The following is a 22,981-nucleotide window of genomic DNA, read 5'->3' on the forward strand; positions in this document are numbered from 1 at the left end:
TCCCAGGATAGAGGGGGGAAAGAGATGACGAGCGGGTTGAAGGATGACGAGAATAATGGTGTGCGGCTGAGACGGAGAAAGTAAAATGAAGAGGAAGAGAGTAAAGAACGAGTTTGAAGCTGAATTAAAACAGGGCCCCCCTTTCGTGTCGATCTAAATGCCTTGCGGGCAGTGCCCTGGTCCATCACGTAGGGTCTAGCTAGACGTAACTCTCGTATTGGGTATTCCCGAGAATAAACGACTTATCTATGGTAATTCTCTACGATAATATAATTCTCTACAAACTAATACCTCAGGCTCATCTGCAATCAACGAGTATGTGGCTTCTATACACAAACCTATCACGACACTCGGTTTATTTACTTCTCTTTGTCTGTGATCCATGGAACCGTGCTGATCCCACTTCTCTTTGTTCGCCCGTTTTGGCCCCCATCGAATCGTAAAATTAACCTGGGGGCCACTTCCCTTTGCGGAGCTTTTCTTGGGAACTTTGGGGGCGTGAAGACATCTGGTTGAGTTAAACGGGTTGCCTAGACGAGCCCAAGTCTCGACTTCCACTGTTCTGGACTATCCACTGGCCCCCCAAAATTCAACTTTCTATTTCCACAACTCCTAACCTCTTAGAACCTACTGAGCCACTTTCCGCGCCACCCAGTGCGATGGCTGATACAAGTTCTGAAGCATACTCTCCCCATCCTGAATGTAGCCGCACGGCCTCCGATCGCCAGCCCGTGCCTCAACCCGGAAACCCATGCGCTCCACCAAACACAAAACTTCATCCTCACTCAACTCCACATTGCCCGGCTCCCCAATGCCCGAGGCATCTTTGCCCTTGCCCTTCTCCTCGCCCGTCTCTCCCCCATCCGACCGGGGATGTCCGTCCTCGAAATGCCACAGCAGCGGTCCCACATTAATCCAGAGACCCCCCGGCATGAGACAATGGTGAATCGCCTCGATGTATCGGATCAGGTTGGGCGCCGTATCGATGAAGAATACGGTCGCTACCGCGTTAAAGGACTCGCGGTTACTCGGTTCCGTGTATAGTACCACAAAGTCTGCCGCGGACATGGACATTGACCCGATCGGCGCTCGCGTCTGCGCTGCTTCCTGGATCGCCGTGCCCGGGTGGACATCCGGGATCATGACGCGCCGTAACTGCTGCGCTCGAGAGTGTAGATTGGAGAAGTGCAGGGCGAAGGGATGCAGCGCGTGCGCCGCGGGACCGGCCGTGTGGTTCAGAATCCAGCTGCTGGCTAGCAACTGGTGGTACGAGATCTCATTGCCTTCGGCTGCATACCCAGCCAGACAGACTTCAAAGACGAGTCGGCCTAGTCCAGCACCCGGGACCAGCACGCGAATCTCCTCGCCCGCGTCTCGGCGCGTCTGAAACTCGGCGTGGAGGTCCTGGAGGACGGGGTCGTAGCAGACTGCCCGCTCAGCGCGACCTTCAGCGCTCCAGTCGCGGTAGAATTGGCGAATGGTTGAATGCGCCTTGTTCACATCGGATGCTGTGGCTGTCTCGTGCCAGTTCTGGTTGGTGTCGTCCTTGTCTGGGTTGGCGGGGAGCCCAAAGGACTCCAGGCCCACGGCGAGGATGGCATCGGCGATTTCAGCATTGGTGTCAATAGCATCATCGACCTTGTTGAAGGTGTCTAGAATGTTAAATGGAGGCTCCGAGAGCATCTGCCAGTGGGCAGAGGGCAAGGCGTAGAAAGCTTGTCGCCGGCGATGCGTCGTGTTTTGATGCGCCGTTCGCCGGTATTGTCTGTAGTAGGTTAGTCCTGAAAGATATGTGATTGGCTGATACAGTTGCCATCGAACAAGTAGAATTGCATGTATTCATTATGGCGTACCGGAAGGAATCAAACGCGGCGAAAAGAACTCGTCGCTCTTCGGGATCGGAGAAAGGATCAAAGTCTCCAGCCCAGGTCTCCTCCCCTTCAGCCTCGTGGCTGACGACTGGCTCTGAATCTGTCATAGCTAGATATAGTCCCAGTGACCGTCAATATATACACTGGATGTGCTACGCCTCTGCAATGAGCTATGGACTGAACAGGTCCAAGTGTCGATCCTCGTGAGTGTGCGGCGGGCAAAGCGAAGTGGGATTGGTGGACCGCCTCCGTTTGCCGGCGGGGACCGTTGAATCTTCAACCTCTCCAAGCTTGACAACGGACACGCGAGGACCCCACGCGCCATCAAAACATCTTCTTCAGTTCTGTCTTCATTCTTTCTAGACCTTCAGCTCTGAGTCTGAAGTAGAGAACACACCATGGCGATGACCGCAGCACCAACAATCCCCCAGACGGAGCTGGTCTCCCCCACTCTCAAGCCTCAAGAGCTCTCCTTCCCACTACCTAAAGCTCTCCACACGACTGGCCATGTCCATTTGACCTTCTTGGGTCACTGTATCATGGTCCATCTTGCTACATCGACACCAGGTGACTCGGCGGGGTCTGTGAAGCCGATGGGTAGCTTTGTGTATGCAATGCCTTATGTAAGTCGTTCACAATATTCATCTTTGATCTCCTTCATCTACCTGTCGTATGATTCTTGCATTGAAATCCTCATTCGACGGTCATTGTCTATCTGTTGGGACTCTTTGAGCTTTCCTCGGGCTCTTTGGTACAATATTTTATGTCATTTCATATCTTCGTCGCCCAAGGATAGAGGCATATGCCACCTCTATTGTTCAGGAGCTACCGATCTACAACATTGAACTTGCTTTTTTTTTTCTCAAAATCAATCACCTGGATTGTGGGGATTAATGTTTTCATCTTGAACTGATTGTTTCACTATCCTATCGCCATCTCATCCTTTTTTCTTGTCATCAATTATCACATTCAACCCTTGCTAACAATCCCAGCGAACTTCATCAAATGCGACAATCTCGACAACACTCTACACAACGCCATCCAGCATCGAATATACAACACGGGTGGCTAAGATCCTTGCCCGACGCGTGCGACAACCTGTCTATGTTGGGTGCAGCATTGATCCCAACGGACTCGGGCAGACGGTGGAGGAAGAAATGGAAGGCCTAACGCTTATTGTGAATCTTATCGTCGAGAAATATGAAGCGCAAAAGAATAAATGATCACAAATTCTAAAGAGTGGATTGATCTGATAGGAGTATCGTTCATGTGGGCGGCGTTACTGGAGAGCTTGCATTTAACCACGTCCCCATCTTGAAAATTGAAAATTTATGTGTTTGACCAAAGCAAGACCAATACAACATAATCATCTAAAGATTATTGTCATCTTGGAGCACATTATCTGTTCCTCCCTTATCAAAGCTTCGCCTCACAACGACGTCATGTCAAACTACTTTTTTATAGCTGCTGCCTTGGACTTGTCCCTCTCCAGCCCCTACGTTTTCAATTACTTCTCCCTCGATATCTTCCAATGAGAGAGACAATGCATTCGAATTTCGGGAAAGGCTTGCTGACAGCAAGTCCGGCCAGGCCGGGATTGCATACAGGATCCGAACTACAGTGTACATCCCCGAATGCTACGGCCAACTGCCCTCCACTCAGGCACCGAAATTTACACCCACGCTGCCCGTTTCCTTCGGATGAAAGGAGGTTGCCTTTTTGTCTCTGGTGCCTCTGCGCTGCACTTGCAAGCGGCTACGAGATTGGACCAACGGTGACGGGCTGTACGCATAGGTCCACCGGGATAAAGTCCCTGTTCCTGAGAATGAGCTGGTGGTCTGAGATTTCCTGTGTATTGCTGAGAATATAAATAGAGAGGGGAACCCACGTCAGTTCTGCTTCAGAATCAGGACAGACTGGTAATAATTATCTGTGAAGCTTACGATAGATACATCTGATCATGACTCCTCAGAACATTGGCATCAAAGCTATTGAGCTTTACTTTCCTAGTCGAGTAAGTTGACTATGTTCCTTAGAACAGCCTTCAGCTTACGAATCTTGTATTTCCTTTGCATCTAACATTCTTACAGTATGTAGCTCAATCGGATCTGGAAGAGTTCCTCGGTGCTAGCACCGGCAAATACACAATCGGACTAGGCCAGACGAAAATGAGCTTCTGTGACGATCGCGAGGGTACATCTACATCCTTCAACTGTTTCAATGCCCATTGATCCAATGAGATAAACCTATGCACTGACCGTGGCTGACCACTCTTTAAGATGTATACTCCCTCGCCCTAACAGCCGTCTCCTCCCTCCTCCACAAATACAACATCTCCCGGGACTCAATCGGCCGCCTAGAAGTCGGCACAGAGTCCATGCTCGACAAAGCCAAATCCTGCAAATCCGTACTAATGCAACTCTTCGGCTTTAACACCGACATAGAAGGCGCAGATACTTACAACGCCTGTTATGGGGGAACAAGCGCGCTCCTCAACGCCGTGAACTGGATTGAATCTTCTGCCTGGGATGGACGAAATGCGATTGTCGTTGCCTCGGATATTGCACTGTACAAAACTGTCTCGGCGAGACCGACTGGTGGTGCGGGTTGCGTGGCGATGCTCATCGGGCCCGATGCACCGTTGGTCTTGGAGCCGTTGCGTGCGTCGTATATGCAGCATACATATGACTTTTATAAACCGGATCTCAAGTCTGAGTATCCGATTGTGGATGGGCATTATTCTTCGAGATGTTATTTGCAGGCACTTGATGGGTGTTATCGGCGGTATCGTGAGAAGCAGGTTGTTCGTAAGGTGAATGGGATGGTGAACGGGTATATGAACGGACATTCTTCGATGACGGGCCCATCTACGGTTCCCCTGGACGAGTTTGACCATTTTGTCTTTCATGCGCCTAACTGCAAGCTCGTTTCCAAGTCCTATGCACGGCTGCTGTATAATGACTTCATGGCGAACCCGCAGAACGAACTGTTCAGCTCTGATATTGTGCCTGCGTCCGTCCAACAGCAAACCTACGAGGAATCTTTGAGTGACAAGACATTACAGAAACTCTTCATAGGACTGTCGAAAGAAAGATTCGCAAAACGTGTCCAGCAAAGCCTCACAGCGCCGACTATGTGCGGGAATATGTACACTGCGGGCGTGTACTCGGGTCTTGTCAGTCTACTCAGCAACGTTCCGAATGCAGAACTACTCGGCAGACGTGTGGGAGTGTACAGCTTTGGCAGTGGTCTGGCCAGTACGCTTTTCAGTCTACGCGTTGTAGGCGACGTGAGCGATATCGCATCCAAGATCGACCTGCACGCTCGCCTCGCAGCTCGCGAGCAAGTTTCGCCTGAATTCTACGACGAGGTAAGACAATCCCGCCTCAAGCACATAACAGACGCTGATCATAATCAGATGTGTAAACTGCGCGAGCAGGCATATCAACAAAAGAGCCATAGACCCGTTGGCAGCGTCGACGCTCTGGCACCCGGGACATACTATCTTGTCGAAGTCGACGAGATGTTCCGGCGGACGTACGCAGTTAAGGAGTAGAAAAGTCTAGCTGTGACTGCAATACAATAGCAACCAGCCTTACCCATGCTTCAATTTTTTACTCTACTCTATATTCAATTCAAGATTTAATCTCTCGCACTTGCTGCTACCGTGGGTGAGTTTGGGTTACAACGAAATCTCTCCGTGCCGCGGCTACACGAACGCTATGACATGGACCTTCTAAACCTAGATTGCACCGATCCGGACTCCGAGAATTACACCTAGGAAGTATGCACTCTACCAATAATAATCTCATGTTCCGTACTATCTCTATACTCTACTCCCTTCAACCCTACATACGTACGAATCGCTTACCCATCGGGCTATCACAACCCGAGCACCCGATAGCCCAAAGGCAAAAGCCAACCCGATCAATACGTCATCGCGCAAAGCCAAGCAATCGCTTAATCTGAGACTCCCGTAATAACGTTAGTGATTAGGTCCGCGGAACACTCCGGTCTCAGATTGAAAGGGCCGTTCAGGACCAGCTCCTCAGCGTGGTCACCGGTTGGGGCCAGGGGGGCAAATCGGAAAGTCTCGGTTGTTGGTCGGGGCGGTTTCATCTGTTCGGATCGTTGTCCCGCTGTGGGGCGGGAAAAATAGACTCCATCGGGTCAGGTCACGGTGGGAGGTGGAATTGGAGGGAAAATTAATGTTCACAGTATGCGTGTGATGTGTGCATATGAAGAGGGGGGGGGGGGAGGGCTTGTATTTGGATGTTCGTAGTATGCAGGTCGACTTCATCGTAGATGGCGTTGGTCCACTAGTGCTGTTAGGATACGGCGCTGTGGTGCCGGATTTCCAGTGCCTCAGAACGCAGAGTAGACTAGCCAGGTTGCCTCTTTTTAGTAATTGCTTCTGTGGTTTGGGGCCATGGTTTGCTCTCTTATGGCTTATTGCTTATGAGTTGAGCTCAATTATCAGCCCGGGGCTGTGGTATTATGTGCCTGACTGCATGGTTCTTCCTGGTGGGGGGTTCGGAGTGATACATAAGTTCATACCGCCCTATCATCAAAACACATGTAAGCATATTGACCAGGGGAAGGTCATGCGAGAATTAGACGAGGCATAGATGACGACGCTGGTGTTCGGGGCTACTGTACAGAGTATATAGAGTCATGAACCAACAGCTGTTACAAGCGGTCGCAAGACTGCAGGACAAGGCTTCGCTAGTGATGAATTTGGTCTTCGGCTCGAGCGAGCTGAGAGGGTTGCTGAGCTTACTACGACTGCCAAGACCTGTATAATAAGTGTGCAGTAGTGTTTGCATGGGTTGGGTTGGGTTGGTGGCTGGCTACTGTATTGTTGCTTTTCATTTTGCTATGGGTCTCTACCCAACAGCCCGGACACACAAGGTCCCTGACTGGGATGTCATCTGTACTCTGTACGAAGTATACGATAGATCAAAGCACGTACCACTGGCACCCCTGCGCTGAAGGCTGAAGCACAATTAATTTTGTGTGTGACAAAAAGGCGGGGAAAATACAAGAGCGAAGTACAGCACAGTAATGATCCCTGCCCTGACAAGACCCAGTCGTGCTAATATGCTAACATGCTAACGCAGGAGAAATTCTCCCGACAAGCAACGGCACGAACCGAGGGCTTGACCGCCCAACCAAATGTGATTTCTCAGACAGGCACAAAGCATGTACTGTATGGAGTAAACTATACGAAAGAACTCGAGGTAAGGTTATGCAGGCGGTATGCAGCTGAGCACAGCTCTATCCATGTGACTTGGATGAGTCCTCGACTGGGTTCCTTTTGTTGGAATTGTTCGACTGCAGCGCACACTGTACAGTAAATGGCTAGCTTGGACCAGAATACGGCAGCTGGCGCATTGATGTCCCGTGCCAGGGGTGAATGGCGCAATTGAGACGGCTCATGCATGATCGCGACTGGTGCGTCCGATAATCCACCTCGAAATCGGACAGGTTCCTACAAAAGAGGGATGGGGATTGGCGAGGCGAGTTCCGCCGCTTAGACGGTGGATAGTGGCTGATGTGGATGGTTGGGTATCTGGGGCCGGAGAGTCTTATCGCGTAGCCGAAGGGTGCGGGGAAGCCGTAATTTCTCTAAGACGTGGTAGATGATTCGGAGGATCTTGTTAGAGAGCTCGTGAGCATGACGAGATTGGGTATGGGCCCGCGCGCCAAGACGTCGAGTGTCGAGCGTTGAGCGTCATCAAGATTTTGAAAGAATGAGATGACACGGAAATGAATTGAGTGTCAATGCATCTCTGCTCGGTACTATCCTCCATGATTCCGTAGGATTTGCGCCAGACTGTACCATAAGTAATCGGAACTCGGAATTCCCGCGATAGATCTTCGCATCGACGAAGGTCGAGAATAGGAAGGTGAAGGGGCTGACCCGAGATGACCAGACTCGGAGAACTAGCCTAACAAGGGGGATGAGCGGCTGAAGCTGGCATCAGCATCAGCGTCGCTCAGGCTTGCTGCAAAGCATGCACGCCGGTTGCAGCAGACCGCAGGTCCTGTGATCAAAGCCGACAGGGCTTCTCCGTACTCCCAAACCCGTGGGAGATCTGTCTTAAGCAGATTGGCGAGGGATACCTTCTCCGTTCGAGGGGGGGTGATCAGACGTTTCGTTTGTGTTGGCCAATCGTGATAGATGGCAGGGGTGGATCTACGGGCAGCTCTTGGGGCCGTGGGTTTGGCATAGCGTGGTCGTGGTTGGTTGGGTTAGAGAAAAAGGAGGTTCCAACAGCGTTAACTTCGGGAGGAGGCACGAGGCACGGCAGCCTGTGCTTTTGGTCAACGTGGGAAAAGGCACGCACGGGGCATTTGATTTATTTGACGAGTTTAATATGTACTCTGTACCGAAGCTTTTTAACGGGGATACTTGGCGAAGGGATGTTATTATTGACTTGTTGGGATTTTTGGGGGTTTTAATATTCTATATGTTACTTACCTTCGTATGTTGAAACCTAGCCTCCCCTCGCTCTGGTCTCGGTAAACATCCCGTAAACCCAGTTGTTAACCATAAAATCACATCTCTCCCCTTTTGCGGAGACCCAACGGGACCCGAACAACGTTTATTTCGGATAAAACTCGGGACCAACCAGTCAGGGCTCTAGGGCTCGGCAGACCCGAATGTACAACTCTTGGTCTGAGATCGGGAGGAACATTCAGCCACCTTCCTTTGATACGCGACATGGGGCCAGATTGAATGAAGCCAGTCCCTTCTGATTGGAAGAAAGATGGGGGGTAGCCTGGCGTCGCTGCGTCCAAACTAGCAACGATGGGCGATAGGGGAGAACAAGAAATGAGAAAAAGGAAAAGGCAAATTATTGCCGCTCTTGGAGATGAGGGTCCCCACTGTCCGGGCCAACATCCGGGCTTGGGCTGGGCTTCCATGTGGTCCGGTGAATGCTTTCCGAGTCGATCAGGGCTTGCAACCGTGCAGAAGATGAAACGAAACGGGAGCGGTGGAACAAAATTAAACTAAACCGAAAAGAAAGGGGAAAAAATCGGGTCTTGGTACAGTAGTTTTTTTAAACTTGTTATTAGGTTGTTGCATAGAAAAGAAGACGGCACGGCGGGCGCCGAGATCTTCATTCTCGCATACCCTAGGCTACGTATGCCTTTTCTTTTCTTTTCCACCTAGGTGCTATCCGTGGATATAGCGACTTTAAATGGGGGTAAGGGATAAGACGATTATGAAATAGGCGGTATAACCAAGAAAAGTAGGTTAACGCACCAGGAGGGATTAAGCCTGTTCGTGCCGGAAGTTTCCTGCAATTTGGTTGGCCTAGCAAGCATTTGGATCAGAAGTATAATTTGGCTTCTTGTCGCCACGCTCCATAGAAGCCCGATGTCGGGAGCTTAATGCTATCCATAGAAATTTTATCCATAGAAACTGCGTTCACAGTTCTACGTACAGACTACAGAGCATGCGTTCTACACTCCGAATAATTCTAGGCATCTTCATTAAACTCTGAATTTGCCTCCTTAGGGGTAAGATCGAGATTGCATCCTGACTGGTGTAAAGATGATCCAGTCCCAACCAGCACTGACGATCCATTAGCCGTTCAGGATACGCGGCGCACCAGCCCTTTTGGACGGTTCTGCTCCCGATCTACCATTAGGAGGTTAACATCGGGAAACGTTCGCGAGGAACGATTCGAACATGCTCCGTGCATTATCAATTATTGTATACTAGTTCTTAGATATGGGAAGACCGTGTCTTATATTTTACAAAATATCGTTCAACGATAATATTACTTCACTACACAACGCAGTGCACACAAGGGATAGACTCAGCAGTGCTGGACCCAAGTGGGACCCGCCAACTCTGCCGAGTTCAAGGGCAACCTACCGGCGTGGCTCCCCTCCGGATCGAAGAACGCCATGACTTTCCCCCTCCTCCGTCAAATGTAAATGGAGACAAGGTTCGCCAATTCCCAGGCTCCCGACGGTGGGGCCCCGGTGGACACGGTCTCCAGTCGCCTTGACTGGTCCATCCGAAAAGGAAGAAAAAGAAAGGAAAAAAAAAAAAGGCAAGGCGCTGTTCAAACTGGTTCAGGTATCCATTAACACTGCCTCTGCCGATCTCGGGATGCCTCTTGGGCGCAAGAGGTCTGATCTCGGGCTGAAAGAGGTGGGTAGAGTCGTGATAGGAGGTGATAGCCGGAGGCCGAGAGGTGAACTTTTTGGTTCCTTCATTCTTTTGTGAAGTATGTATGGAGTGTAATTAAGTATAGGTAGTGTAGGTAGTAGTAGTAGTAGAGATAGATAGTTATAAGATGACTAGATCCTAAGGTCCTAGATAATATATAGTCTTCCATACTCCATAGACTCATAGAAGAGCAACCTCGAGACGATCGTATAAGGGGGGGGCTAGACCCGGTTTTTAGCGGACGTGCAAAGTGTCATTTCGGCTGAAGATTCCTTAATTCGGTTTCCGGGTCGTCGAGTTTCTTTGGTTCGCCATTCAACCAATCGATTCTATAACTACGGAGTATTACCAAAGCCCAGGTTTAAACATTACAGTATAAAAATATAATAATTAAACTTATCGAGTAGTCCAAGACAATACGGACCCTGAGAGGAATGGTGATCGCAATCCCACGTCCAGCTTGTCGATCTGGTTCCTTCTGGATTTCCATTTTCCCTTTTCTCTTTTCCTCCTCTTCCTTTTCTTCTACCTTCCTCACTAATCTGTCAAACCCGTTCATCTTGTATTTTGCCGCATTCCGATCCTCATTCTTCCCCCGGCTCCTCTACTCCATACTCCTCCATACTCCATCACCCTTGGCCTTTCAACTCTATCGGCATCGTCATTCGATCGGTTTCCTTTATCCCACAAGCCTCGGCATTTATCGTCTCCACGATCTGCCCTGACGTTCAGATCCCCTTCTTCTTTTGACCTTCATCTCATTCGTTCCTTTTTCTCCTCTCGGCCTTGGCTTTCCTGCTCTCATTTAGGGTCCTTTCTTATTTCCTTTTTCCTTTTTCCTTTTTCTCTCTCTCTCTCTTTCCTCTTTTCTCCCTTGATTCTATTCTTCTCTTTTTGCTTTAAATCTTGTTTATTCTCCGCTCCCAGAACCAATCCGGTTTCGTTCGCGCGACTGATTCGAGCTTCTTTTGGGCCATCGCAACAACCCCGATCTTAACATTCTTGATCTCCATTTGAACTCGACAATATGGCTACTTGCGACTTGACTTCTTCCCGCGAATGACAATTCACATTCCGCCAGTGGGATTATTTAGCGCTCGGCAGTTTCCAAGCGACCGAATGAACTGACCCGGTGGCGAGCCCGTTCTCCTTCGGCCAGTCGTATCCTCGCGCCGCGACGGGTTTGATGACCCCCCGCCAACTTCAACTTAAAACTAGTCCACTCTACCAACTCCACGAACTTGCCTCCTTTTATCCACTGGTCGATTGGTTTGTTCCGTGGATATTCTTGTTTTCATTCTTCACCTTGCCCATCTTATATTTTTCACCTGGGCTTCAATCTGTGGGTTATTGATTTTGCGACTATTTACTTTGGTTCTTCGCATTGAAGCCCTTCGTCGGTCCTCTACTCTTCTGAAATCCTCCCCGCCGCCGCGGTGGAGTCTGGATGACGCTTCATTTTCTCGCGATGCAGCAGACGCCCTTTCGCCCCGCCAACCCGAACCGGAGTGGCTCGTATGAGCTTCCTCCGGTGCAGTCCGTAACGGGCGCATTCCCTCCCGCCCCTGGGCTGCCCTCCGCTCCGCCAAGTCGACCAGACAGCGGAATGCGAATGGCTCATCTGTTGCAACCTATGCCGCCGATTCAACAGCCGCAGCAACCATTACCACAAGTGTCGCCGTTGGCTCAGGCGTCGCTTCCACCGCCCCAGCCGCAGCAGATGTCTGCACCGGGCCCGACCCCAGCCCCATCAACTTCACCCTATGCGCGATTCTATGACTCGGCATCGGGATCTCCTGCGGAGAGTGGAGGTCTACCTGATGCGCCGCCGATGGTATCGGTGCCAGGAGCCCCCGGCATGTACCAAACGAGCCCGGTTGGGCTTCCACAGTCGACGCCCACCCCGCTCCAGCAGAAGAGAGCTTATCGCCAACGGAGGAAAGATCCCAGCTGCGATGCCTGTCGCGAGCGTAAGGTCAAGTGCGATGCGACGGAGACGTCCCATTGCACGGAGTGTATCAACCGCAAGGTTCGCTGTTTATTCACCAAAGAGACGAATCGGCGCATGTCCTCGATCAAGCAGGTTCAGGATCTCGAAAAACAACTACAAACGACCAAGCAACAGCTCCAACAACTACGATCGGGCATGCTTCGACCAGACGGCATGATGGACATCGAGGAATCAACGTCAGCACCTATAATCAAGTTACCCGAGATCGAATATAAACCATCCAGAAGACCCAGGCCGTTCATCACGCAAGACTTGTCCGAAGTACGATCGAACTTGCGTCAGCACGGTCGAGGGATTTTGAAGGCCCCTCATCCGCACCAGCAACAGGGTTCAAAATCGGTGGTACCAGCCGAGGGAGCGCCACAGCTTCCCCCAAAAGAAGTTGCCGATCATCTCCTCGCTCAGTATTACCAATGCATTCACTCAGTTCTGCCGGTCCTGCACTGGCCTGAGTTTATCGACGCATATGAGAAGTTGTATCAAACGGGGTCTTTGACGGGCGTGTCGAGCGAATGGGCTGCGGTATTGTTCGGTGTTTTCGCATGCGGTGCGGTCCATACAGCTGAGCCGAACCGAGAAGAAGAGGGCAAGAAGTTTGTTCGCATTTCTTGTGGGATCATCGATGTGTGGCAAGATGAATTCAATCTGGATCGAGTGCGGGCGGCTTTGCTTGCTAGCATCTTCCTATACGAAGTCAACTCCAAATCCGCTAGTTGGGTCTGGATCGGATCAGCAGTGCGCGTCGCGCAAGAGATTGGTTTGCATATCGAGTCTGGTCCATGGCCTGAGCTGGAAGGCGAAATGCGCAAGCGCATCTGGTGGGGATTGTACACCTACGACCGGTTTGTATCCCGTGGCTTACCTGCAAATCTAAGAAACGTAACTGATGTTTTTTTATTCTAGACTTTTGGCTCTCGAGATGGGCAAACCAGTCTTGATCAATGATCAGGACTGCGATATCGACCTACCCTGCCCCGTAGACGACCAGTCTCTTGCCCAAGGCAAATTATGCGAAGACCAGCAAACTGCGCCATCCACGTTACTTGCCACAATCCACGTCGTCCGTTCCATCGGCCAGCTCACACGCACCCTCCGTTCTCCCTCCATTAGCTACGCAACTCTCGAAACTTTCGAACGCCACTTCACCATTTGCCGAACGACCTTCCCAGCACACCTCCAACTCAAGCAAGACACCGACCTTGATCCCCGATCTCTCGCTCCTATAATCTACCTCCAAAATGCCCGCCTCCTCCTTCATCGTCACAACATCTCCCCTTACTGCCAGCCCGGCGTTCGCACCGCCGCTGTGGACTACTGTGTCTCAATAGCAATCGATACCGCTAGTATCCTCTCGCGCTGCATGCGCAGTCACTCTGGCACTGGAGACTGGAGAACTCTATTCGCTTCGAGTGCAGGGACACTTCTCTGCACACATATCTGGCGCTGTGCTCTATTCCTTCTCTTCCGGCAAGAATTCGCCGCAGCATTGGCTTGTGTGCAGGCTAGTGCCGCCGTGGGTGATGATCGTGCGGTGAACGCTGCCTGCGGCCGGTACTTAGCGTTCTTCCTCCGGTGCCTTCTCGACCGCGCCCAGCCAGGCGAAATCGTGGATTCTGAACACGACGAGGCGATGATGGCCTATGTCTCTGGGGATATGCAGGGAACTGCAGATGGTAGCTGGGTCTGGCAGGGTAGCGAAACCGGTGCCAACCTGGAGAATATCCCCGGACAATCGGCTCCAGCGCCAACTCAGTCAGACTCGCAATGGGAAGGCTGGGAGTGGGTTGAGAAGACCGTTGCGCATTTGCTTGGCGAGAAACAGCGCCGTGAGTATGAACGTCGCGACGTCGCGATGGACTCTAGACCGGATTCTTCCGCCATGCTCGCTCCCCAGTCAGCGGGTTCGGATACGACAGAGCGTCGGTCTAGCTCTGCTCATTCGCGTATGACTATTGCCAGTATTATCTGAGCATGTAGTAGAGAGTATACCTCAATTGATAGTGAGGTTTATGCTGGCCAACCTTCCACAGATAGGAAGGCAAACAGCGAAGCTAGACAGCAGCTTCCTAACCCCCAGACATTCCGCCGAAGTCAAACATCGCTCGGTGGGAGTTTGGACTTTATACTTGCAGAAATTCCGAGACCACTGGCCTAGGGTATTGAAAGGCCTAAAGAAGAGTCCGCTTACAGCTCATTTGGAGAAGCACTACATCTGCATTAGGCTCTTGAAGCCGTGAGATGGCCACATCCATCCACATACTTACCTTCTTGTGAATATCTATTTTGTATCCCATCCAATTTACTGCATAAATAAAGAACGGCATTAAGAAGCCGAAACATTGATTGAAACAAAATATCTCTTCAACCTCCAACCCTACCTACACTACCATCCCCGTGGCTCTGATCACAAGCCGATTCATGCATATCACTATTCACAACATTACACCAACCGTCTTCCCCCCATGGACCGCCTCACCTTTCGAACAGCCTTGGCCTTCTTGCTCTGAGCCGAAACATCCCTCCGCGCCTTGCTCGAAGTCGACGGATTCGGTCCATTCAAAGTCGTGTTATACGTAGCATCACTCGAAAGCACCTCCATCACAATCGTGCTATTACCCTCCCGGAAGTCACTCGTGGGAGTTCCATCGGTCTTATACCCGCCATGCGAAGTCACGGAATGTTTACCCGTGGCGATATCCTTTCTTGCGAGGGCTCGCTCGAATAGCTCCAAAGCGGCGAGGGGTTGATAGAAGGGCACTTCATGGCCGGACTCGTAGATGCGCACGAAGCTGTATAGATTGCTTTGACGGACTTGGCCGTGCACGATACCGTCCGAGGTTGTAATGTTGACGAAGCCAGCGTCTTTGTAGCCGCGTGCGTTGATCTCTTCGGCAACGACTTGGCCGCCTAGCCAATTGCAGTTGTAATCACTGTTCCACATATCAAGTTAGCTATACATGTGCATGGAAGACAATACTGGGGAGAATAGGCAAACTCACGCATCACCAAAGTACATCACAACCTGCACACCGGCATCCAACAACTTCTGCACATCCTCAATAGTATTCGACTCCCGATCATCGTCACCGGTACTCGAAAACGCATTCCCCACCGTATACGAATACTCGGAGAAATTCTGATACGCCCCAATAGCCTCCTGCACCTTGGGACTATTCAAATAGTCCACGTAAAACTCATACGGGAACGGATCCGGCGTCAATTCGCGCATATCGTACTCATCCCGTCCCGAGTAAATATCAAACATCTCCTCGACCTTGTTCGCGCAGAAACTATCCGCGGTGGCGCAGATATCATTGCGACCCGTTGCGTAACATTGCTTCGTTTGGTCGACGCAGTTTCCGGGGCCGTAGAGGTTATTGTACCATTCTGCTTTTATGGTGGCGTTGTACGGGTCGTAGTCGTAGGTGTTTCCCGGGTAGATGGAGTAATTGTAGTAGGCTTGGTATTGGATTAGGGGGTCGAACCAGCCGTTTCCGATGAGGACGTTTTCGAGGTTGATGTTGATTGCGCCGGGGATCTTTTTGGCGTTTTGTTGGAGGAAGTATTCTACGTTGGATCAGATGGGAGTGGAAACGTAGGGGATGGTTGAGAGGGGTTTCTTGCGTACCGTTGAACACGGGCCCGTAGTGACCGCCGTAACTCTCCGTCGTGAAGGAGAAGCCATTGCGCGAGTAGTTAGGGAATGCGCCCATGAAACCCTGCAGAGTCTTCCACATGTTCGGGGCTGCTCCTTGGGTCGTGTTTGGCACGAGGCTAATGTCTGACTTGGAGTATGTGCCACATGTGCCAACCTCTTCGGCGTAGTCCGGGCATGTTTCGTCGGGCAATTGGATGATGTTGCCATCGCTATCTTGATATGCGGGGACGGGAATCGAGTATGAAAGGCCGACAGTGGTTGGCTGGTCGATAAAGAGCTGGCTGTTTGTTAGATGAAGTGCCTTTAGTATTGCGGTGTTTCCGAACTTACCATGTTGCTTGCGTTGGACCATGAGTACGGGTTGTTGTAGGCGTTGCCGTCGGAATCGACACCACAGGGTCCCAATTCTTGGAATAGTCCAATCATGGAAGATGAACCTGGTCCACCATTGATCCAGACGGTGAGTGGTGCCTGGGTGAATCGTTAGGACTTATTGGCTTCATATAGTTGGCTCTACGGAGTTGGAGCAGAACATACCTTTTTTGGATCTTCATTTCTGGCTTCGAAGAACCACCTATAGCTCAATTGTTAGTCCGATCATTCAAACGAGAATCTTACTGCGTTATCTTGCGCCGGTTGGACGGAGGTCCTTGCAACAGACAATTATTTCTCAATGGAATGCGATCGCATCAGGTCGCGTGCATGCAACGGATGCCTCTAGTACCCCACGATTTGAGGAGGAAGGTCGCTTACCAAAAGATATGCTCATTTTCGCCAACATCAGCATATCCAGAATAGCTCTTGACATTGGGATCCTGCTCGCAGATTCCAGCCGGGACTTCCTTGTATCGCACGTTGATTCCCGCATGGCCCTTCTTCGTGATCAAGTCGGTTGGGGCAGATACGAACTGTGCCGAGGCACAGGGGAGCAACAAAGCTGCCGTGATAGCTAAGACTTTCGAATATCGCGCCATCGTAGCCCGCAAAAGCTTGGCCAAGATATAAATTGGCGGGGAAAGAAAATACAGGGTACTATGGCAGAGAACTTCGCCCTGCTACGATAGCTGAGGAGACTTAATTGAGGGGAAGAGGCAGTCGTTTTATTGATAAACAAGGAAGCTCATCATCATCTCCACCTGTCTTGCATTCCCGATCATGTAATTAAACTAAACCCGGTCGACCGTCGGGTTCCCCCCTGATAACGATAAGACCTCCCCCTTTTCGATCTCGCTTCTTTCAATTGGGAAGGTTGCATTGTGTTGTCGAGCGGGGTATAACTCAGTTACTGTAGGCCTAAACCCAAGGGGGCATGAACTCTTGTTTGTCAGCGAGGGGAACAAAGCGATAACTAGCTGAACATCAGCTACCGGGACGTAAAGCTGAGATATTTTGTCATCCGTCAGCCTCCCAACATAAAACAACTCTCTGTTGATAGACAGGAGGAATACACATATTGTCCTATCGGGCTTTTGTAGCTCTGTCTAATGTTTTAGTATGATTGGAATTACTCTGATATCGAGCTAACGGCATTTCTTTATCTTCTGATTCTACGACTCATCTTGATTGGTGGCTTTGAAAATTGGGGTGCGCGCATGTGTATATCTTCTGCCGCGTGGCTAGGACCATCAGGCTGGCCCTACCTTGTAGAGCCTAGTCGCCTTTTGATAATCGATCATCTCGTTGGATAATATCTTAGACGTCCGCAAGCTCATTTGCCCGGACTTTATTTTTCTGGAAAGAGTGGAATTTTCACAAGAATTCATTCAAGTCTTGGCCCGGTTGGTTGGCTCTACTATGCCAAACGGTCGATCAGGCTTATGCTGTGAAAAGAGGTAGATGGGCCTCGAGACTGAAGTTATCGGAGGCTTATTTGTTGATGGAGTTTTGACTTGCTAGAGGCGGCTCGTCAAGCGCTTTGACGTCAATTACTGGATATTTCGCGTCACGAGAAGAACAGTAATGATTGGTAAAGCTATACACTTTTCATACATCAACCCATCTCTCTCGTCCATCTAATAGTCTTTGTTCCATCCGTCTATCTGTCCATTCATCCCTTCCATCTTTTTCTTCAACTCTTCCGCCGCTTCAATCATCGGGCCGACTTGATCTTGACACTTAGTTCGAACCGAGAGCATAAACTAGTGCTAGATCTGCGTTTAGATCAGAGTGGTCTCAACGGCAGCCAGGGTACCGTTCTGAATAGCACCAGCGTGGTGGCGAGCAACGAGACCGTAAGCGAATTGGTACCTATAGTAAGTTAGTTTAGCTGCAAACCCCGGTTGGCAAAATTTCAGTGTATGACTTACTTGTCAAGGACGGGGAGGATCTCGGTGAGACCAGGGCTGCTACGCCAGTCGCGCATGAGATCACAGATGATGGCAAAGTAGCCCATGAGAGTAACACCAGCGCGCTCCATGCGGCGGTTAGCATCCTCAGCGAGCTTGACGTCGAAGGTTCCGCTAGCATCAGTGTTGGCAAAGACCTCGTAACCGGCATCAACAAGGGACAGAGCCAGGAAAGCAGTGCCTAATCACCATATTATCAGAATTGATCTGTGGAGATCGTACAACAAGGAGCAGGGTAACTTACAAACTTCGGTAACGATACCGCCGATGATCAGCTGCTTCTTGCCGGTAGCCTTGACAGCCTTGCGGAAGTCCTCGTTGTCCCAGGCGTTGACCTCACCCTGGCGACGGACAAAGGTAGCATTGGGGTGCATGTCGGTGATCTCCTTGAGGAGGAGACCGTTGGGGCCGGTGTCGGAAGAGGAGGTCAGGACAGTAGGCAAGTCAAATACATTTCCAATGGAAGAGTGCGCAAGCATGTTGTTGCGGAAGTCATTGGTGCTGAAGTCACGGACGACCTGGGACAGACCGACTTGGTGATCGATGATCAAGAGAGCCTGGAACAATGATCAATTCTTGTTCTGGTTCTAGTTCGGGACTTGTTGACTTACAGCGTTGTCCTTGTCCAGTCTGTTCCACGCCTGAGCGGGGACAGAAAGGGCCAAAAGGAAGGCAGTCTGGACGATCTTGGAGAAGTACATCTTGAATTCTTGCTGCGGAATACCGAAGAGATTGAGGAAGTCTTGAGTGTTCTTGAGATCTTGTCTTGAGTCTGGATACAAAACACAGGGAATGCGAGGAATCCCTCCCTTTTATATCCAACACACTCCATGTAAATTATGTCGACATTTGTTTTGACCATGGAGATAGATAATCTTGACAAAGGGTTTGCTAATCCCGAGTCTGCTTACTCCCACCCCAGATCTAGTATGGCGATAATTACCTTCTCCACATGATCTTGGCCCACAGACAGTGCTTCAATATGCAAACTATTACACGTGTCACGGCTCGGCTAGCCAGGTACAAGCACGGATAGATCGGTGACAGGTCTTTACTCCGATGGAGGGTCCCATCTGTTCCAAGATACATATGACAACTTTTTCCTCTTTAGGAAACTGACAGTCTTATTGTCTATTAAGTTGAGCAATGGAGATTGTAGCTTAATCCAATGATCCTTCAAATGTAGAAGCTGCCATCAACGAGGGAGTATTTTGTCCATACACTTCGCAAGAATGTTATTGTATTGGCCTTTGACTGACCTTACACAACGTCCGTATATTCGAACCTCTGCCCTTCATCTGCAGCTAGATTTTCCCCCTCTAGACCCTTCGAGATGCTAAATTCAGCCACCGGAGATATACCGCCCGTTGGATTTCAAGGTTTGAAGCTTTCGGATCCACCGGGAACTCCCGCCGGAAGCCTGGCACCTGTCGTTTCACTTTAGCTTAATTAGCGCATGACAAACGACCTACAAATGTGTCAGTAAGCATGCACGTCAACCTAGACCCTAAGTCAATATAGGCCCTGAAGGTGTTAGCTACCGTTATTACCCCAAAACTCCAGCGCTCGGAGTCATTTTCCCCTCTCCCTCTAAGATTTCATTAGTCTAATTTGCGATCCCGATCCCCAATGCCAAGCATCTTGGATTATGTTTGTAGATTGAGATCTTCTATCATTAATTCACCGCTGAATGCCGCATGTCGGCTCTCGTGTAGTCCCACTCATGATAATGTCTCATTTTCATCGGTAATAGATATTATATTGCCCGAAGAATATCAAAAAAAGTTAGTGTTGCGAAGATTAGACCGCTTACACCTGCTTACTGAATGATGCAGTTTGTCCGAATCTAAGCTTGGCTTGTCGCAAATTTTCTTGGCACGGCGAAAACCCCGGTTACGGAACCCTGAATAATGATGTGGTCATGTCTTTGTCGGGAAATGGGGCGGGGCGATGACAAACATGACAAGTGATACTGCAACCCCATTTCAGAATATCTCAGCATCTAGCAGTGTGACATTTGGAAACTACTGTTGCTCTCAATCTCAAATGCCTCCTAACACTAATGTTGTTTTTGTTTTCTGGACGCCCCTCCTCTCTTTTCCCCGATCGCATTGAATTGGTGTCCATGATATGTATGTTCAAAATTCATGCTCCAAATGCTAAGGCACATTTTTGGTCACCTTGGACATAGATACTCCTAGAAAAGGCCTCGAAGTTTTGCTATCTACCGCGATCGCAAAAAATCCATCAGTAATAGTAGTTTGAATTAAAAAAATCAGCGTATATCCATGTCCACTCTGAGATAACAACACCAATCCCTCGGGCATTACATGATGTGAAAAGCATTAGAAAAGGAATCAGAAATGCCAATTTTGAAAAGGTGCCATAGCATGTATTTTTCCTGTTTTTGACGGTGACTCCGGGGGATTGGGGTTATATATTTTAACTATGAGGATGTACCCCACACCGTGGAGCCAGGAATCGAAGGTGCACAAGTCCGATGATCTCCATGTGAAGAAACGCCATGACTCAATCTACCTGATGATGGAAGATATCGCTATGACAGCCAGGTAGTCCGTTCTATATCATCTAAAGGGGTATTGGATATGATATCATCATGACTGACCATGAAGGGCGGCATGTTTTCCCGGAGTTGAAGTTTGAGACCGTCTAATTAGTTTTGAATCACCCAAAATATATTCAGAACTCTCACCTACCTACTTAGCACCTACAGATTTAGATACAGAATGCCTCTCCACAAAGTAAGTACTCTTGCCTGGCACAAGATAAACGTGTGTGTTCCTAAAAATCAAGCATTGAACTAGGTCATTTTGCAGGATGGCATCACCCAAGCCGACATTGACAGGCCAGCCTCCTATAATGTCCATATTCATAGCACTTGACTGATGTTTAAAAGCAGGCTTAAGTCACTGGTCAAATCTGCCGGAGGACAAATTACAGGCGAGGACGACAGCGAAGTACAGTCAGTTAGCCCCGCTCCGCTGCAGAAAAGATCACGCTGACAAGTACTACTGGGTTGGCAATGTAGATTTCGGGTTCCCGATACCTTTGACCTTCATCTCATCACCAAGAACCTATTGGTGGAAACTATGTCGGACCATCCTTAGTGGCGAGCATCAGGGGCGGCGGGAAGGAGGCGGGGCTGCACGCCTGTTGACGAACTTCGAAGAGGCTTTGTCGATGCAATAGTTAGCGAAGGGACTGATACCGAAATGGATCGCGCCAGGATGCGAGGCGTTTTTTTCTTCGAGCATAGCCCAGCCCAATTGATGCTGTACATCTTCAGTACCCACAAGGGGAATGCTCAGCACGGATCAGCCGCAGATTGAGGCAGCCCGCCCGTTGCCATCTCAGAACCACCTTGATATGATTGGAGGCTGGCCCCCAGTCTTCCTGAAGGCTGGGCTTTGCTCTGTAGGTCTGAGTGGCCCTGCCGAGAGCCTAAACTCTGCAAGCTGTGCCCCGTCTGGGTTTCTCAGGTTTGTCAGGTTTTCCTGCGGCTCTGACGTGGGGGTTCTTCTCTCGCTCTTGTTTTCAGCTCGGTGCCTGATCCTGAGACTTCTTACCATCTTCATGAACCCACCCTATTCACTCGTTTAGTGCCTCGAGCACTGTATTTGAATATCCGGCTGTCTTTGGACGACTACGAGTCTGTTAGGACTCTACTAAGAACCAGTGATTCTACTTCGCCCGTGTCTTAGCGCCAACCAGCCCCTTGATCATCTTGACTGCGTGAGATGCGATGATAGGCCTCCACCATGCAAGCTCTTTCGGCTGAATCAGATAGATGGGTTGAATCTGGAACGATCTCGAGTGCCCATCGGGTTTCTAGGCCATGGAGACTCGTGACAGCATTGTCCGCGGCCCTGCTGTTATTGGGGTTAGTACACAGCTTACTTCTAGAGCCCGAGGCAGAGTCAATGCCATCAACTTTGCTAACCAGTGGCAATCTTTCTCTAGCTATCTAATACTGGCAGTTGTCTTTGGAGACCCCAATGAGGAACTGCACATTGATAGGACCGCGTCGCTCGTTTTTGCCTTGTTCTTCATCGGAATATCCTATATAGGCTCGATCGCGATCGCTTATTTCCAACGCAGGCGCAAATTATTCCTCCTCCGATCGTTGTTTATGTCGGTCGTTTTCCTATCCTCGATGCTGTGCTGCGCAAAGTTACTAACATCATTGCTAGGCCCTTTCTGGTCGTGAACTTGATCGCACTATTCAATGTGCTATTCAATATTCTCAGTCGCAGCCTCTTTCCGTTAAACGCGATTCGAGTAATCGGTATTGGCCTTCCGAGCGCTTTCATCGTCATATATGGTCTCGCATCTTTCTTAATCTACCATGAATATGGTCCCAGTCAAGGCCATCGGGCTGAGGACGGCACTCCTCTTTTGAGTCAGGAAGAGATGCAGCGTCGACAGCTGCTTCGCCTGTTACAAGAGCAGGGTTCTGGTGCACCATCTCCAAACCCTAGTCAAATTAACACAACCTATCGGCTCGAGACCGTCCCTGGCCTCGACCCAACCCCAAAGACTTGGGATCCTCATTTGATTCCCCCGCCATCGACGACTTGGAGCAGCTTGAGTCGAACCACGACGTGATGAAACATGACCCTCTCGATATTTCGGATAGTTAATATTCGTGTTGAGTCATCTGAATTTGACTTTTGTTTCTTTAATTAGTTAGTTAGCGTAATTCATGTGACATAATGAAGCATAATACAAATGCCTAATAAGTTCGCGACTTGCAGAGCGCGTTGGACCTCGGCTCAGATTCCCGCGTAAGCCCCGACCGCATTTTAAAAGTGTTGGAAACCGCCGTCATCCGAGCGGGAAAGCCATCAGCTCCGAAGTTGCAATCCTTCAACCTATTTAACATCT

General features: G+C 49.9%; 7 protein-coding genes across 7 annotated transcripts; 4 read left to right on the plus strand and 3 right to left on the minus strand.

Moving 5' to 3' along the window:
* Positions 1–627: 627 nt before the first annotated feature.
* N7496_011602 (uncharacterized protein) lies at positions 628–1,978 on the minus strand (the record flags this gene model as incomplete). Its single annotated transcript, XM_056704515.1, has 2 exons — positions 628–1,765; positions 1,854–1,978. The coding sequence occupies 2 exons, from the start codon at positions 1,976–1,978 to the stop codon at positions 628–630; spliced, it is 1,263 nt and encodes a 420-aa protein (XP_056550475.1).
* A 291-nt stretch (positions 1,979–2,269) lies between these two features.
* N7496_011603 (proteasome assembly chaperone 4 family protein) lies at positions 2,270–3,094 on the plus strand (the record flags this gene model as incomplete). Its single annotated transcript, XM_056704516.1, has 2 exons — positions 2,270–2,494; positions 2,864–3,094. The coding sequence occupies 2 exons, from the start codon at positions 2,270–2,272 to the stop codon at positions 3,092–3,094; spliced, it is 456 nt and encodes a 151-aa protein (XP_056550476.1).
* A 737-nt stretch (positions 3,095–3,831) lies between these two features.
* Positions 3,832–5,427, plus strand: erg13A (putative hydroxymethylglutaryl-CoA synthase; the record flags this gene model as incomplete). The annotated part of the gene is made up of 4 exons (XM_056704517.1): positions 3,832–3,885; positions 3,962–4,064; positions 4,151–5,241; positions 5,290–5,427. 4 exons carry the CDS (start codon positions 3,832–3,834, stop codon positions 5,425–5,427), a joined length of 1,386 nt encoding a protein of 461 aa, XP_056550477.1.
* Positions 5,428–11,530: 6,103 nt separating this feature from the next.
* N7496_011605 (transcription factor domain-containing protein) lies at positions 11,531–14,042 on the plus strand (the record flags this gene model as incomplete). Its single annotated transcript, XM_056704518.1, has 2 exons — positions 11,531–12,915; positions 12,977–14,042. 2 exons carry the CDS (start codon positions 11,531–11,533, stop codon positions 14,040–14,042), a joined length of 2,451 nt encoding a protein of 816 aa, XP_056550478.1.
* A 471-nt stretch (positions 14,043–14,513) lies between these two features.
* Positions 14,514–16,705, minus strand: N7496_011606 (uncharacterized protein; the record flags this gene model as incomplete). Its single annotated transcript, XM_056704519.1, has 6 exons — positions 14,514–15,003; positions 15,073–15,640; positions 15,702–16,008; positions 16,062–16,202; positions 16,269–16,305; positions 16,485–16,705. The coding sequence occupies 6 exons, from the start codon at positions 16,703–16,705 to the stop codon at positions 14,514–14,516; spliced, it is 1,764 nt and encodes a 587-aa protein (XP_056550479.1).
* Positions 16,706–17,887: 1,182 nt separating this feature from the next.
* On the minus strand, positions 17,888–18,777 carry N7496_011607 (putative isochorismatase family hydrolase; the record flags this gene model as incomplete). The annotated part of the gene is made up of 4 exons (XM_056704520.1): positions 17,888–17,978; positions 18,038–18,257; positions 18,321–18,633; positions 18,688–18,777. 4 exons carry the CDS (start codon positions 18,775–18,777, stop codon positions 17,888–17,890), a joined length of 714 nt encoding a protein of 237 aa, XP_056550480.1.
* A 3,155-nt stretch (positions 18,778–21,932) lies between these two features.
* N7496_011608 (uncharacterized protein) lies at positions 21,933–22,702 on the plus strand (the record flags this gene model as incomplete). The annotated part of the gene is made up of 3 exons (XM_056704521.1): positions 21,933–21,981; positions 22,075–22,228; positions 22,288–22,702. The coding sequence occupies 3 exons, from the start codon at positions 21,933–21,935 to the stop codon at positions 22,700–22,702; spliced, it is 618 nt and encodes a 205-aa protein (XP_056550481.1).
* Positions 22,703–22,981: the final 279 nt, after the last annotated feature.

Source organism: Penicillium cataractarum, assembly GCF_028827025.1.
Source record: "Penicillium cataractarum strain IBT 29864 chromosome Unknown utg000009l, whole genome shotgun sequence".
In the NCBI taxonomy this organism is placed as follows: domain Eukaryota; kingdom Fungi; phylum Ascomycota; class Eurotiomycetes; order Eurotiales; family Aspergillaceae; genus Penicillium; species Penicillium cataractarum.